Source organism: Ictidomys tridecemlineatus, chromosome X (genome assembly GCF_052094955.1).
Source record: "Ictidomys tridecemlineatus isolate mIctTri1 chromosome X, mIctTri1.hap1, whole genome shotgun sequence".
In the NCBI taxonomy this organism is placed as follows: Eukaryota; Metazoa; Chordata; class Mammalia; order Rodentia; family Sciuridae; genus Ictidomys; species Ictidomys tridecemlineatus.
Window position 1 is genome coordinate 40,075,498 of NC_135493.1, and position 16,920 is coordinate 40,092,417.

Consider the following 16,920-nt stretch of genomic DNA (forward strand, 5'->3'; position numbering starts at 1 on the left):
TGGTCATTTGAGTCTTATCCTGAGCCACACAGATTCCCAGGCTAGATCATCAGCACTGAGAGGTAGATGCCATAGTCATGATGGAGTTGGTCAATAAAGCAGTGAGTGATTTTGTTGAGGCCTGGCCCTGAAAACAGGGGAGCAAAACTGAGTGCTTTACAGAGGTATCTTTTAGAGGACACCAGCATGAGTTTCCAGGGTACAGACAGGCATAGAGGAGTTGATCCAGTAACTCTAGAGAACTGGAGAGAGTGGCTATGATGCAATTCCTTTCACATCTTGCAATCATGCTACATGAGGATCCACTTTACCCAGATATTCTTTTATTTTTTTAAACATTTTTTATAACTTTATTTTATTTACTTACTTATTTTTATGTGGTTCTGAGGATCGAACCCAGTGCCTCACAAGAGTGTAAGTGTGCTACCACTGAACCACAACCCCAGCCCTAGATACCCTTTTCTTTAAGCTAACTTGAATAGGTTCCTATTCTGGAGAGTCAGATTACTTCCCAGTCAGAAACTGGTACCAGCAGAGAAATTTGAAACAAAAAACCATCAAAGAAAAATTTGGAGGGCTGGGGCTGTGGCTCAGTGGTAAAGCACTTGCCTCGCATGTGTGAGGCACTGGGTTCAATCCTCAGCACCACATAGAAATAAAGATACTGTGTGTTCATCTACAACCAAAAAAAATTTTTTTTAAAAAGAAAATTTTGGAACTGGCTGGGGAGTTCCATCAGGCTTGTCAAGTAAAAGGAATTCCTGCATCCCCAAAGTCCCCAGGAGCAAAATGAATAGAATGGCTCATGTTCCAAGGGAGTTAAATAAATAATAAGAAATAATTGGAACAAGTCTGGGGTTAACTCAGGTTTGCTTAATTTAGTACTGGGGATTCAACACAAGGGTGCTTAACCACTGAGCAACATGCTCAGCTGTGTGTGTGTGTATGAAATTTTGTGGCAGGGTCTTGCTGAATTACCAGGGCCCTGCTAAGTTGCTGAGGCTGGGTTGAATGTGCAATGCTCCTGCCTCAGGCTCCTGAGTGGCTGGAATTACAGGCATTCACCATCATGCCCTGCCCCACATTTATTCTTAACACAGCAGAGATTTGCCACCCCAAGGGAATCCCACAGGGTTGCATACAAAGGAAGCCAGCAGCACCAGCTGCCGGCAAGGACTCCTATAACTGCACAGTCTCATGAGAGGAGAATCCTCCCCACTCATCAGTAGATGAAACCAGAGACAGATCTGAACTCATACCACTGCCAAGGTGAGTCAGAAACTCATAACACTCAGAGGGTATACTCATCTAGACCATTCTCTCCTCCAACCCACCACCATGAAAAATGTGGTAAGGGAATCTGGCTATAAAGCTCTCAGTGAATTCATAAATGTGAAACATAACAAAAGCATATCCAATGGGAAATCAACCTCCAGTGGGAGGGGGAGAGGTGGGAGGAAGATGAGAGTGAGTCAGGGAAGTGGGTAGGTGGGAGGTTGGTCTGCTTTTCCCCTTGGTGACCATAAGCTGTGTTGAAGGGGACTAAAAGTGTGCTTTAGCCCTCAGGTGGAAGGATGGGGAGGAGGTGTGCAACTGGAGCACAATGAGTCCTGAACATCACCTAGGGACTGTGGACCTACATACCAGAAAGTTGCCATGGCTCTGGGACATCCAGCAGAGATGTGACTTTCGGCTGCCTCCTGTTGGGAAGGGTGTGGACAATCACCATCCAAATGAGGGGCCAGCTATTTAAACTTTACATTTCATAAATGTCTTTGGTTTGTTTATATCCCTCTAGACAGTGTTTTTTAACCTCAGTACTCTTGACAGTTACAATTGGATAATTCATTATTATGGGGGGCTTGCCAGTACACTGTAGGATGTTCAGCAGAATCCTTAGCCTCTATCCACTAAATGACAATGGTACCCACCCCACTCACTCAGCCATAACAGACAAAAGTGTCTCTAGATATCCACAAAATGTTAAAATCATCCCAGCTGGAGATGGCTGGAGGCAATAAAATAATTAGGAACAGTTTGAATGGGGGATGAATCAAAAGAGAAGGTGTGTAGGGGGTGCTGGTATTACAGCTCAGTGGTAGAACACTCGCCTAGCACATGTGGGGCACTAAGTTCAATTCTCAGAACCACATAAAAATAAAATGAAGGTATTGTATCCAACTACAACTAGAAACCAAATTTAAAAGAAGGTCATGTAGGCTGAGGGGCCCTGAGAAACAAAAGCTGAAAATGTCCATTGGGCTTGGCATTTACTTTGGATCTTCAAGCAAATTCAGGGGAGTGGCAGGATAGAAGCCAAACTGCAAGGAGTGAGTGAATGGGAAATGCAGAAGTGGAGTCATTGAGGGGAAGCTGTTTATAAGGACAAAGTTTGAATGTGACAGGCAGGACATGTGGTTGAGAGAGAGTTCTGAATATTGAGAGAAACTTGAGTCATAGGGAAGGAGACCACAGAAAGAAGCTTGAAAATGCAAGAAATATGTGAAAGAATGAGGTAGAGTCCACATATTGTATTTGAGGCATAGTTACTGTTCTGTGAAACGAAAAAAACAATTATATAAGTCACTTTTGTGTAAAACAAACCTTCCATAGTTCTGTATCTTTATGTATGCTGTATATCTTTATAGATTATGTTTGTCTTATGTTACAAATTCCTATTTGTGTGAGGAGAGAAAAGATCTGGAAACATATTAGCAAAGAAGATATTACCCTAGAGAGGGTGGTCTTAGGGGTCAGGGAATGGAAGGCAATAGGTTGGGGGCATGGATGATAGGGTGGAATATAGGTCAGCTGGATGAAAGGTTTTTATATTGTTTTAAGATTCTGTGATGTGAAAGTAAAACAATGAAATGTTCACAAAAATACAAATAAACAATTTACTGGCTTCTTTGGGTTTGGAAAGGCCATTTCTTCCTCTGGGATAGGACAGGAGAAGGACTGCAGACACTGATCTATGTGGCAAAATAGATATGGAAAATCAAGGAGGCTTGTGCTTATATGCTTGTAATGCGGACAAATATCCAAAAGGTCCAGGATGGGGGCTTCTTGGGGCACTTTGATGAATAAATGGGGGCAGTGGATTGGGCATGGGGGGAGAGAAAATGATCACCACACTGCAGTTCCACAGTAGGACAGGACCCAACTGAAAGAAAATTTACGGGAAGGATCTCAGGGGTCTGGTAGGAAAAGGAAGAGGGGTAGATCCAGAACGAACCACAGACAAATCTCTTAGGTGTTACAACTTGCCACCCCCTCATTGCAGTGTATTGTTATGTGCAGAAACAATACCTACAAAAACCAGGCATGTGGACAAAGATGTTACTCACACCTTTCTTCTAGGTTTGTAGCATCTTTTTATTTGCTACTCCACTATGGACAAACTGAACACTAGTTATATTTTGTTTTCAGGTCCAATAAGCTCACAGTGCAATTTCTGGCAACCGAGTATTTACCTGCAAATACTTCAGAGTTTAAAGTAAAGTTCAACTTACTTCAGATCTTTGATCTTACATTATGGATTACACAGTGCTTGGCAAAGCAAGTGTAGCTGAGACACTAGGAAACTGCGCATCTAAAAGGACCTACAAGAGATGAGAAAACAAAAATAATTTTAAAACTTTAAGCAAAAAGCTTATTTTGGCTTCTTTTTCTATGCTAGTATTAATTGACTCTTCTAAAACCTTAGAAGGTGTCACCCCCTGTTGCAGATTAGGGAATTAGGCACAAAAAGTTAAGCAATTTGGTCAAAATCATATAAGTTGACAAAGAACTGAGACTATTAATCGGGTCTTACTCCAAATCCATGCTACTATGTGCCAGGCATCAAGGTTATCTGGCTCTTAACATAATGACTATTATAATCACGATTTTAAAACTTTTGTTATATAGTTATACATTACCATGGGGTTTATTTCAACATATTCATAAATTCATATAATTTGCTCAATTTCAATCCTTAGTGCTTCCATTTTCTCTCCCTCCCTCTCTCCCTCCCATAATCCCTCTCTCTACTGGTTCTCCTTCTATTTATTTATTGGGTTTTAAAATTATAATCACCTCTCTCTTACTCTCTTGCTCTCCCTCTCTCTCTTACTCTCTCCTCTCTCTTCCCCACTCCTCTCTCCCCCTCCTCCCTCTCTCCCCCCTCCTCTCTTCTTTCTCTCTTCTCTCTTCTCTCTCTCTCTCTCCCTCCCTCCCTCCCTCCCTCCCTCTCTCTCTCTCCCCCCTTCTCCTCTGTGACTGGCCGCTACAATCCTGCTAATAAAATCTTGGATAGGTAAATGGTTTTTTTGGCTTGTTGAGTTTACAGATCTTTTCCTCCATTCCTTATGTTGATGCCGAAATTCGGGACGGGGATCCCCGTGGCTCAAGACAGAACCCTGTTCCCAAACTCTGAGCCCAGCCATTCCTGTCATAGTCCACTCCTCTGATCGCCTGCCTGACATCCACCACCGGCAGCCTGCAGATTGTTCTCAGTGGACACAACATCTTTGTTTGTATGTGGTGCTGAGGATCGAACCCAGGCCGTACACATACCAGCTCCTCCTCAGGTATTACCAGATACTGGCCAATGAGCCAGACGAAATGCACATCCAATCATCCCAAGAAATCTCCACTGAGTGCTGAAAGATGAAGATACCAAATGACAACTCCACCGAAGGGCCATCTCTCCCCACCATGCCAAAAAAATAAGCCCTTGATTTTCAGCTTTATGTTCTAATCTGCCTTCGCCTGGGCATAGGCTTTTTCCTACCATCCCTACAGACTGGATGACATGCCAGAAATTAATGCTGTTTCTTTCATAGTTTCAGGGCACATTCATGGACTTCTCCCCAGAGGAAATCCATGCCTTCAGTGCATGGATATGGGGCCTCCTGGCCTTTCTTCTCCAACCAACTGACCTCCCTCCCTCTAAATGATGCCCCTACTCAGCAGGAAGTAGCCAGATCAAGTATGACAGCCCCAAACCAAAACAAAAAAGGGAGGAATGTTGGTAAAGATAGCACCCGGAGGTGCTTCTCTTCCAGGAGCTGAGGTCCATGATGCACTGAATGGTGCGCAAACCATCACCTCCAATCCCTGTGAATGATGCAAAATTTGAATGGCGCACCTCCAATCCCTGAAGTGGCATGAACTCTTGGCCAATAAAGAAGTAACAGCTCACTTGCCTTGCTCCTCCTCATCTGTGTTAAGCCCATAAATATCAACACCCTCTTCGTGTTCGCCCTCTTACTCTCCCTCTCTTACTCTCTTGCTTTCCCTGTCTCTCTTACTCTCCTCTCTCCCCCCCCCACTTCTGTGACTTGCCACTAGGGTCCTGCTAATAAAATCTCGGACAAGTAAAATAAATAAATAAATAAATAAATAAATAAAATTATAATCACCACTTTGCAGATGTTCTAAGAGATCAAGTGACTTCCTCAAGCTACCTGTACTATATAACTGATTCTTGGTTGTCCGTTCAAATAGAAAAACTAATTATAGTAATTGAAACTCAAGTTTAAGTTCAACAGTGTAGTCTCACTTCACCAATATGCTAATGTTGGGAAAGAAATGTTCTGGCTTAAATTTTGACAGGCATTTAAGCCCTCTGATAAAAGCAATAAAGGCAGGGGATGGAGACTCCATCTAAAGTTGACTTTCTGGAAACCCAGAATTAATCAGAAGCCCCTTTTGTTTCTATCTCTCAAATGTATTTGAGAGTTTTCTAAATCTCTCAAATGTATTTGTCAATTATTTTACTTTATAATATACAACGATTTCATTGGGACCTTATAACCAAGATCCTTCATAATTATTTGTTAACTTAACCTCTCCTACCCCTGTCCCTGCTAGTTCTAAACAAACTCTTCTTGCACTCCCTGTCCCTCCCTATTTCCCTCAAACACAAATTCTCCATTGCCCATTACCACCTCTATGCTACAGCCAACTGAGGAAATCCATCTATAAGAGCTAAGAATAGGATTAATGCATTCCTCTAAGAGATCTTTCTGTTCACTCTTCTCCTCAAGGTCCCCTACCACTCAGCTGGCCCCACAATAAGGAAGAGGCATTGTCCTTCATAACTCAGATATTGGGAACAGATTGATATAGTTATTCACTGCTTTAATCAGTCAATAGAACTGTTTTATATAGTGTACAGAATCCATACTATAAAAAGGAAGCAGAATTGCATTTTCTCGTATACAGAGAGTTCATATTATTATAGTGGTTTACCTATGTCTCTTTGAACTTCAGCTCTCAGTCCTCTATAAAGGTCTGATAGGAAGAGCTCAGGTGCTACAGAAAGATACACAGACATGTAGCTCCTCTTCTTAACCTGGAAATTTTTGAGGTCTCAGTGATGAAGTATACATGCAGAAGAGTGACAACCAATCCAATGTTAGGTTTGCAAAGTTTCCCAGAATGGTCACTGACACCAAAATCGTGGATCTTGAAGATTTTAAATGCTTATAACACTTTATAATGATAAAGCACATCCACAGAGTGACAATGAAGACTAATGTGCACATGCACGTCACACACAAAACGCACGCGCACACACACACACACACACACACACACAAACACACACACGCAGCGCCCAGTACATGGTAAGTGCTCAAAAAACTAGCTTTCCTCATTGTTTACCTAGGCTAGTGTTCAATGCATGGTAGATAATCAGTAAATCCTTACATTATTGACTGACATAAAATATGAAAAGCTGAGGTGATTACTTCTACTTATTGATGACACTTGAAATGATCATATGCCTAAGTACTTAAAATAAATAAGTAATAAAAAAGAAATAAGGCCAAAAAAACTAGAGGAAGGATATGAATATACTCACTGATTAGGCTGTTGGCATTAATGCCATGGTTTTTTCTTCCTCCTCAAACCCAAGTAGGTGCTGACACTTCAGAGACATTGAAAGAGGACTGTGACTGCTTTTTACACAGAACAACATAGCCAGAATGTCCATTTTTGTATAGGTAGATTGGAGTAGTACAATTGACTGTAAATTATCAATTATCTTTTTTGCATATTCTTATTCCTGTATCTTATACAACCAGTGAAACAAGTCCACTGATTTAATCTGTAATCTAGAAGATTTATCCTTTGTTTTCCTTTTGGTCCACTTCAGTAACTCTTCTTGAAGTCCTGGAGAGACTTTTCTCCCAAAAGTAGTTTCCACAGTCTTTGCTTTTCTGTTATGTAAGAGGCCAAATAAAAATTGTATCATTGGTGATGAAAACCCTTTTCCATATTGTTGGAATATTTCTTGCCATGTTTTTCCCACATGACAAAAAAATATCCTTTTTTGTCAGTCTTCAGGGCATAGAACACAGCAGTCAGGAATTCTTGGAAACTGAAGTGAAGAAAAGTATAGACATTGACATCTCCTTCATTTTTTTTTTGGAAATGATTGAGAAAAATGCAGTCAGTATCATAAACTCCTATTCGATGTTTTCTGAGGTCACTAAATGCAAACATAACCCGATGCTTCTGTAGACCCTCCACAGCCAAAGAGCAAAGGCCCCACAGGCAACTTTGTCCCTTCCACATTGATATACCTATAAGGGTTTTGAGGCACTTAGAAAAGTAGAACAGATACATGTCAGTCATGGTCTTAAGGGACTGCAGAAGAGTTCTATCAACATCTCCCTGTGACTGCAGGATACTGCATAACATCCAGGAATCAATTGGAAGAGAAGATATAATGTCAAGGCCTTCACTGTCTTGCAAACCATAGAAGATTTTCATAGCTGCATTAGCACCTGAAAACTGACTCAAGAAATATGCTCTTTTTTCAGCATCTGTAAACTATAGGACTTCTGCCTGGATAGGTTGCTTTAACAGAGAGTGGAGTTTCTTCATGGCTGTGAGCCGGGCAGTTATTAGGAGACAGGATTCAGGAAAGTTTTTCTTCACCAAACTGCACAAGAGTATCTCTACTGGCTTCCTCTCCTGGGGATTATCAGTAAGATCCTCTTCTTGGTCACCCCCATGGTATTGCAGCTCAGAAAATCCATCAAGAATAAATAGAAGTTTCTCTGGATATAGAAGTATAATGTCCAGGATTGGTCCCTTTATGTCTTGAAATATGTTAGTGATCAGTTCAACAGCACTAAGATTATTAGTGTGGCTGATTTCTCTGCAACTGACATAAATGAGATAGTCAAAATACATGTTCCATCTTAACAAAATGATATTGTTGAGGAATTCCACATGGTGTCTTTTCTGATACACAATTCTCTTTTACAAGAAGCAGCCGTGACTCTACATGCTTGTCATGGTGATAACATTTATCAACTCCTATTTTTAGGTGTTTTTCCCTTAAATGTTTTCTGTATATTTCCTGGTAGTCTAATGAGGTGACACCAAGAGTAAATAATCACAGAATCGTAGACAGCAATGCAAACAACAACTATGACTAATACCACCATCACTACCATCTCTTCTTAGATGACTCAAAGGCTCTTCAAATTTTACATGTCTAAACCTGAGCTCTTGATTTATATACCTATCTATCCCCAGTGCCCACAAACTACTCTCACCCAGACATCTTTTATCTCAGTTAAATGATGCCATCTGGGGCTGGGATTGTGGCTCAGCTGTAGAGCACTCACCTAGCATGGGAAGGAACTGGGTTTGATTCTCAGCACCACATAAAAATAAAGGCACTGTATTGTGTTCATCTACACCTAAAAGATAAATATTAAAAAAAGAGATTTTAAAAAATGATGCCATCTAATTGATCAGAAAAACTTTGAGATGTTTATTTTTTCTTTCAATTATCTATGTCAATTAACAAGGTCTATTATTCATACCTTCAAAAATAAGCCTTAGCGATCATCAAGAATACAAGTATCAGGCCAGGCGTGGTGGCAAAAGCATATAATCCCAGCAGCTCAGGGGGCTGAGGCAGTAAAGGGATTTCTGGAAAGCAGTAAGGAGATTTCTCAAAAGACTAGAAATGGAACACTACCATTTGACCTCATTATCCCACTCCTCAGTATATATTCAAAGGATTTAAAATTAGTGATACAGCTACATCAATGTTTATAGCAGCTCAATTCACTAAGCTATGGAACCACCTAGGGGTTCCTCAACAGATGAATAGATAAAGAAAACGTGTATATATACACAATGGAGTATTACTTGGCCATAAAAAATGAAAGTATGGCATTTTCTGGTAAATGGATAGACCTGGAGACTACCATGCTAAGTGAAATAAGCCAGACCCAAAAAGTCCAAGGTTGAATGTTTTCTCTGATATGTGGAAGCTAGTCCGAAATAAGGTGGGGAGGTTGAAAATAAAAAAAAAACGATAGGTGTGGTGGTGCATACCTGTAATTTCAGTAGCTTGGGAGACTGAGGCAGGAGGATCTCAAGTTCAAAACCAGCCTCAGCTACTAAGTGATGCCCTGAATAATTTAGTGAGGCCTTGGGCAGCTTACTGAGACCCTGTCTCAAAATAAAATATAAAAAGGGCTGAGGATAGGTATCAGTGGTTAAGTGCCCCTGGGTTCAATCCCTGGTACCAAGAAAAAAAAAAGAAGACCAGTGGGGTAGGAAAAAGGAAACAAAGAGAAGGGTAGTGGGATGGGATAGGGAAACACAGTGGAATGAATGTAACCTAACATTCCTATGTACATATATGAATGTACTACATTGAATCTCTCCATCATGAACACCCACAAAACAAATTAAAAAAACTAAAAATAAATAGCAAAAAGATCAAAGTAATGCAGAGAAGGGAATAGGGGGGTGAGAGGAAGAGAAGGGAAGGGGAAATACTGGGGAGTGAACTAGAACAAATTTTATTCCATGATTCTCTAATTATGTCAAAATAAATCTTATTGTCATGTATAACTAAAAAGAACTAATAAAAATAAAATTTAGAAATGAAATTTAATAAAATTTTAAAAAGCATAAGCCTCAAATTCATTTATTTATCAGCATGTCCTCAAGATCACATAAGTCCAAGGTACTATGAACTCTACTGGACTACTGAAACAGACTCCTACTTTTCTACTCTTATCTATCTGATCCAAGTAGCCAAAGTGAGTTTCTATAAACATCAATTAGATCATGTCACTGCCCTGTCCAAAATAGTTCAAGAGCTTTTCATTGCACTTGGTCTAAAAAACAAAATCCTTATTTCATTCTACAAGGTATTCCATTATCTGGACCCTACCTACCTCCCTTCCCCAGCCTCATTTTATATCATTCTCCTTACTTCCTCCACCAAAGCCTCTCATAAATACCATTTTCTCTCCTACTTCAGAGCCTTTTCACTAGCAGTCCTTTCTACCTTGAATATTCTTCCTCCTGTTCTTCCCATGGTGAGTTTCTTCTTATACTTCTGATCTCAAATAGGACTTCTCAGAAGAGATTCTGCCTGGCCACCAAAATTAAGATTCATTCCACTATTCCTCTTCCCAGCACCCTATTTTTCCCGGTATGTCACTTATCACAATTTATAATTATCTTATTTTTTTGCTTCAATTATTTGTCTTCCCCACTAAATAATAATCTAAATGACAACAAAGGTCTTATCTGTCTTTTTTACCACAGTACCCAGAATATTTAGCACAGTGGCGAGCACATAGTGGACACTAAATACATATTTATTGAATATGGCTATTAATGCTTTTGAATTAAAAGCAACTCATTTATTATTAAATATTCTGTGCTTCATATTGTGCTTGGCCCTTTACATACATTTCTGATTTAATTCTCAAAACAATCTCAAAAGTTAGGTATTGTCCACATTTGATAGATGAAGAAATTCAAACATATAACCAGGACTGGCTTCTGGAGTGTGTGTCAGGTCTTCATGCTCAAGACCCATGCTTGATTTAATATTCAGCTATTGCTGTCTTGAAATTCTTAACATTTGAACAAGAGATCCTGTGTTTTCACTTTGTACAAAACTGCAAATTATATAGTCAGTCCTCCTTATGGCATTTGGTAGCTTGATCAATTCTGGTAAATGAAAGAGCTTTAATTCTGATCCAGGTTTATCTGAGGTTTATGTGCTTAAACACTATACTAAGTAGCTTTTCACCTGCATCTAGAAAAAGTAACTCAGGAAATCCGATATCCAGTTAAAACTACTGTTATGTGAATGTCTACACAGTATTTTCCAAATGAGTTGTTCCTTAGAACATTATTATGCGATATATTAGTAAGGAAAGCTGTAAAAAGGTGTTCTGTGACCAAATAAATTTCCCCGGGTTTCTAAATGTTAGATATTAGCTTATGAAATGCTTCTTTATTTCAAGTTAAATAGGCTATTTAAATTCATTTAATCTAACATTTTCTGGTCTTAAATGACTAAAGAACCCTAACAGCAAAGTTGTTAACTCCTGGAAAACAATGTCTGTAGAATGAAGGGGAATGCTGAACCACATAAGAGTTGGCAAATATTTTCTGAAAAAATTGTCATGAATAGTTTGTGTTTTTCAGTCTCTATTGCAATTACTCAATTTTGCCATCTTAGCATGAAAGCAGCCATAGACAATATGTAAATGAATAGTCTTTTCCAGTAAAACATTTTTACAAAAATAGGCAACTGGCTGGATTTGGCCTACTAGCTACAGTTTGTTGATCCTTATTTACATAATTCCCAAAGAGAATTTGCTAGCCTATAAAAATTTCTACATCTGTCTCTTAACAACTTTTGTTAATGATTGCTAAAGAATAAAGTGGAAATGTGAAAAGGTTGGGGATGAGAAGGTGGTTCATGAGAGACACTAATCCCAAAATAGAAAAAGAGGGTAAAATAAAAAAGACATCTACCTGTAAGCTCCTTCCTTGAAAAACGAAGCCAGAGAACAAGAAGCAGCTGTGGAGGAAGAGTTTGAGTTAGGAGAAGCACAAATATACCTTCATACCTAATATACCTTCATACCTGAAACAAACAGAAATATAGCCACATTGCTACAGCCATTCATACTGTTCCTCAAACAGAAATACAAGGAACAAAGTAAGTCACTTCACATCTTTTTTTAATGTACCCACAAAGATATTTTATAGCTAATGTCCACCATAAAGGAAAATGTAAGAACTTCCCTTATATACATATATGGGTTGTGAACATTTTAACTTATGATTAATAAGAAAAATTTAGGCATAAAAAGATGTATACAATACTTGAAATGACTGTTTTCTGCTATTTTTCTTTCCATTGAACATTAATTAGCCTATTGAGCCTAACTTGGTAAATGGGAAAGAATAAAGCATTGGCCTTTAACAATATATACAATGGCCTACATTCACATACATATATCCATGTTCAATCCAAACACGTGCACATAAAAGTAAATAAATAAGAATAAACAAGCAAGCATACAAGTCCACATTCCTATAGTAGTAGTTATTGTTTGTTTACTACTTGCAATCTCTAGGAGAAGGTGTGACTAGATGGGTGATAAAGGTGGATGGATGGAAGCAGGGTCTGCAGAGGCAGACATTAGAATGTCACAGAAATGAGAAGGCAAGAAACTGGTACCAGGTTTTGTTCCCAGCTGCTAAACATTCCTTGTAGTTCAGGAATCAGCCACCAGGGGAGGACTCTAGCAAAGTTTACTCTTTGCTCTTTTGTGCTCTCTTGTTAGAAAGCTGTGGTTACAGCAAACGGAGATGATGAGCCTTTTCTGATTATATGATTATGAATGCTTTGGAGATTATGGAAAATAATAAACCACAGTTGCCTCTTCACCTTTCTGCTTTCTTTTTCCTCATTTTCGGCAACACAAAAATTGTGCAGTCCATTCTAAATTAAGAAGTAAATACTGTATCCAAGTAATATCTTAAGATACACACACATACACACACATATATCTAACAAAAAATTTAAGTTTTCAGAAGAATCACAAAGGCTATGATAAATAAAAGAAAGAGAATGAAAAGTTTTATCTAGAATACTCCTTATTCATTCAATTACCTTTCTCTGCAGACAACAAACTCCAGGTACAAGCAGGTTCCATATCTTTTCTTCTGACTGTTCATCCTAGAAAATCAAGAAAATAGAAATAACAGCTATAATACCCTTCTACAAAATATCTTTGGTGATCTTGGTAAAGAGAGAATTCTAAGACTTGGAATGCTGTAGTTTAGAAAAAATAGTCTAGAAAATCAAGAGACATGGGCCCTATTTCCATTTCTGTCTACCTATGGAATTTGTGTAAAATTATTTACTTTTCTTGGTCTGTGTTACCATTTTCAAAATGGCTGAGGAAATGCTAGACCAGATTTCTTTCTTTTTAGGTTTCACATTGAAAGAAAAGTGGTTTTCAGTTATACCATTGCATATTAGAATCATTTTTATACTACCATCTGGAACTAATTTTCCTTCTTTGCAATATGAATTATCACATTCTAATATATTTAGTCATTTACTTTTGTATGAAGGGAAAGCAAGGAACCAGGAGGTGGGTGAGCAAGAAATGAAAGACAAAGACCAGGCACAGATACACACAAGAGTTTATTTATCAGAGCTGACAAATAAAGGCCATCTCTCCATAGAAGGAGAGAAGCAATACAGGCTTGGGTTCCAACTTTTATAGGGCAGGCTCAGGAATCAGAGCTGCATGGGTCCTAATCTACGCAGTGAAGGGTTGGGTTGGTATGAGGGAGTGGTGAACCTTTCTCAGACAGGACCTTGGGCAGGAAAGCAAAACTTTTTCTTAAAAATGACCATCTAGATGCTAAGCAAGGACCTTGCAATGTATTACACTTATTGTTATTTGTCAGTTTTCTCACCTAAACTGTATTATAGTCATTGCCATGAACTTTACAATTCTACACAAAAATGTGGGGTTTATTTTTCTATTTTTTCCTTTTAGCTCAACCTTGAGATTTGCTTTGACCAAAACAGTACACCCATAATTGGACATGCCCCCTCTTGAAATTCTTTTTTTTCCCCACATTTTTATTGGTGCATTATAGTTGTACATACTGGTGGGATTTGTTGCTATATATTCATATGTGCACACAATATAATAAATTTAGCTAATATCACTCCCCTGCACTTCCCCCCTCCCCTCCTCCATCCCCTGGTCACTTTCCTCTATTGTTTTACAGATCCCACTTTAAATTTTAGGAGATCCACCTCAACCTTTCTTTTCCTTTTTCGTCTCTAGCTTCCACATTTGAGAGAAAACACATGACCCTTGACCTTCTGGGTTTGACTTAGTTTGCTTAACATAATGGTCTCAAGTTCCATCCATCTTCCTGCAAATGACATAATTTCATTCTTCTTTATGACTGATGAAAACTCCATTGTTTATATCTATCACATTTTCTTTATCCATTCATCTATTGACAGACACCTAAGCTGGTTCCATAGTTTGGCTATTGTGGGTTATGCTGCTATAAACACGGGGGTACATGTTATCACTGTAACAAGATTGTTCAGGATGAAAACCAAGAAATGGTAGAGCTAGCTAGGTCATATGGGCTTTGTACTGAGGTGGGGGGTATGCATGCATGCAAGGGCTGGGAGTTATTAAGTGCTTCCTCTTTTTGTGTTGCTCACAAAGCTGCCATTTCAAGTGTCTAAGGATTGAATCTAAAATAGCTTTTAGTTTCCCTTCTCACCAGTTTAAGATTGGATGAAGTGGTATGTACTGCTGATTGGATTTTTGTCTGGACAGACGAGACAGATGCACTCCGAGAGTGGGCTGCTGCAAAATTCTATAAGGAAAGTTCTGGCAGCTAGGGTGTAGGATTAATCAGGCCTTAGGGATTTTGTTGGATGCTATCTGCTCTGGAGAGATTAGATCAACACACCCCTAGGCCCCCTCAGATGCTGATCTCTGATGGGAGTCTAAATTTCAGGATCCTCCCAAGAACTCTACTTACTGGGCAGGGGAACCAACTCTATACACACTCTGCTGCCCACAAACACAGCCTATCCACACTTAGTCATTGAGTATATTCACATCCACCTGTTAAGACTCCATAGCCTCTTCAGCTGGTCACATGAGCCATCAGACTCAAAGGAGAAGTGAACTCAGCTCCTCTTCATTTTTCTAACTGAATCCCCCAGGAACAATCTTCCCTGTGCTTGTTTCTTTCATGTTTTCTGCTAGATACACCCTATGCCACACAGTAGGCACTTGCCAGGAGAATATAGCTATGTTTGCTATGATCTCCTGGGTTCCTGAAACAGCTAGCTGCAACATGGCTATCTCAAAATGGCTCCTGCCTCAGCTCTCCGCTTACCAGTTGAGAAATACAGACCACTTTTAAAAACATCAGTTTGTGGTGCAGTTTCCGGTTCAACAAAGTTCAGGCAGCTTTTCTGATCTACAGGGTTTTCTGTAGCAAATTTGTTTATTGTGTTTCTCTCTGTGTTGTCCCCTCTGTGGTAAACCAGACTGCTGCCTCTGCTGCAACCAGTTTGATTTTATGTACTCTTTCTTCTTTGTTCAATATGCCAGAATTTCTGAGTCTCTAAGACACTCTGTCCAATTATTGAATTTTGGCAAGATTGCTCTTTCACCCACCTCAGTGAGAAGCAATACTCCTGCTACTTGAATTCCAAGCCACAGAGCAACTAGAAATGAGCCTTCCTCTAATCTGCCATCTTGAATCTCTCCCTGTCTTGTAATTCCATTACTATTAGGAGAGGAGTCTTAAGAGAAACAATCCTCAGCTAGTCCACTGGTCCAAGAAGGAGGAGTATGTGAAGCACACCATCTAGTTTACCCATAATCCTAGAACAAAAATGTAGAGTCTTACAGTTGCCCAATAGAGCTAAGCAGCTGAGTCCCAGATGGCCTCCAAAGTTGTGATAATATAAGTGCTTAATATCACAGAGATTATGTGGTTGCTACATACCACTGTGGCAATAGCTAACTGATAAATCTTGATAGAACACATATGCCTAGTACATATTTGGCACAGAGTAGATATTAAATATTTGATGAATAAATTGAATGGATAGATGCTTTTAAAGATAATCCAATTACTGGCCCATACTCTTGATAAATCAGAATCTTTGGTGAGGTCTGGCATTGATTTTCTTAAAAGCATCTCCAGGTGATTCCAATACATGGCCAGCAAAGAAAGCCACTGTTCTAAGATTTGGTTCTTCTTGATAAAAAAAAAATGGATTAGTGAAGCACAGAACTTTTAGAATCCAACAAGTATGTTCAAACCCTGATTCTACCATTTACTATGTGACAACCATGGAATTAACATCTCTACACATCAGATTTTGTTATTCATTAAGTGGAGATAACAACAGTACTTTCCTTATAAGGTGGTTAAGAAGACCAAATGAGATAAGGCATATAAAGTTTTAGTCAGTCCACTATGCAGTATATAGTAAGGACTAAATAATCCTAAACTATAGCTAATGTATTTTATCATCTTATATGGAGTAGATATATCTTTGAACTCACATAAACTTTAAGTCCCATTTCCAATCTTTCTAGAAAAATGAACTTGAGTAAATTAAACTAAGACTCCAGTAACCCACATGTAAAATATGATTGATAGAATAATATCTACTTCATTAATTGTGAGGATTAAATAATATGGCATTCATAAAATGCTTAGCATGGGGACAGGTACAATACAAATGGTAAATGTTAAGAGAAAAAAATAAGATGTCATTTATTATAACTTTGACAGAAAGAAGTCATATGCTACTAAAATCTATACATAAAAATTTAATTCCTATCATGTGAAATGTTTCCAAGGTAGAATTATATTTTTTCCCAGTCTCTAGGAATATCATTATCCCCCTCAAGATAGAATCAATCCTTGGGCTGGGGATGTGGTTTAATGGCATAGCACTTGCCTAGCATGTGCAAGGCCTTGGACTCAATCCCTAGCACCATAAAAAAAAAGAATCAATGCTCTAGCTATAAATTATTCCAGTAAAAGTGTCTGTCCTGG

The 16,920-nt window shown here is 38.9% G+C and overlaps 1 protein-coding gene and 1 long non-coding RNA gene across 4 annotated transcripts in view; both read right to left on the reverse strand.

Annotated features, from left to right (window-relative positions):
- LOC120888901 (ribonuclease inhibitor-like) overlaps positions 1 to 16,146 on the reverse strand; it is a 33,702-nt gene extending 17,556 nt beyond the window's left edge. Inside the window, exons 1-3 of the mRNA XM_078033928.1 lie at positions 12,956 to 16,146; positions 11,809 to 11,854; positions 7,834 to 8,161 (exon numbers count right to left, since the gene is read on the reverse strand). Of these exons, the coding sequence (XP_077890054.1) occupies positions 7,834 to 8,161; positions 11,809 to 11,854; positions 12,956 to 12,998 (417 nt within the window). The 5' untranslated portion in view covers positions 12,999 to 16,146. The remainder of the gene's footprint in view (positions 1 to 7,833; positions 8,162 to 11,808; positions 11,855 to 12,955) is intronic.
- LOC144371705 (uncharacterized) lies at positions 535 to 7,827 on the reverse strand. 3 transcript variants are annotated; one of them, XR_013431709.1, is made up of 4 exons: positions 6,851 to 7,827; positions 4,558 to 4,643; positions 3,513 to 3,602; positions 535 to 1,700 (listed from the first exon to the last, which is right to left on the reverse strand). It is a non-coding gene; the product is annotated as an uncharacterized LOC144371705 (long non-coding RNA). The 3 variants fall into 3 exon arrangements; XR_013431707.1 differs by lacking the exon at positions 6,851 to 7,827 and adding an exon at positions 6,238 to 6,356; XR_013431708.1 differs by lacking the exon at positions 4,558 to 4,643.
- Positions 16,147 to 16,920: the final 774 nt, after the last annotated feature.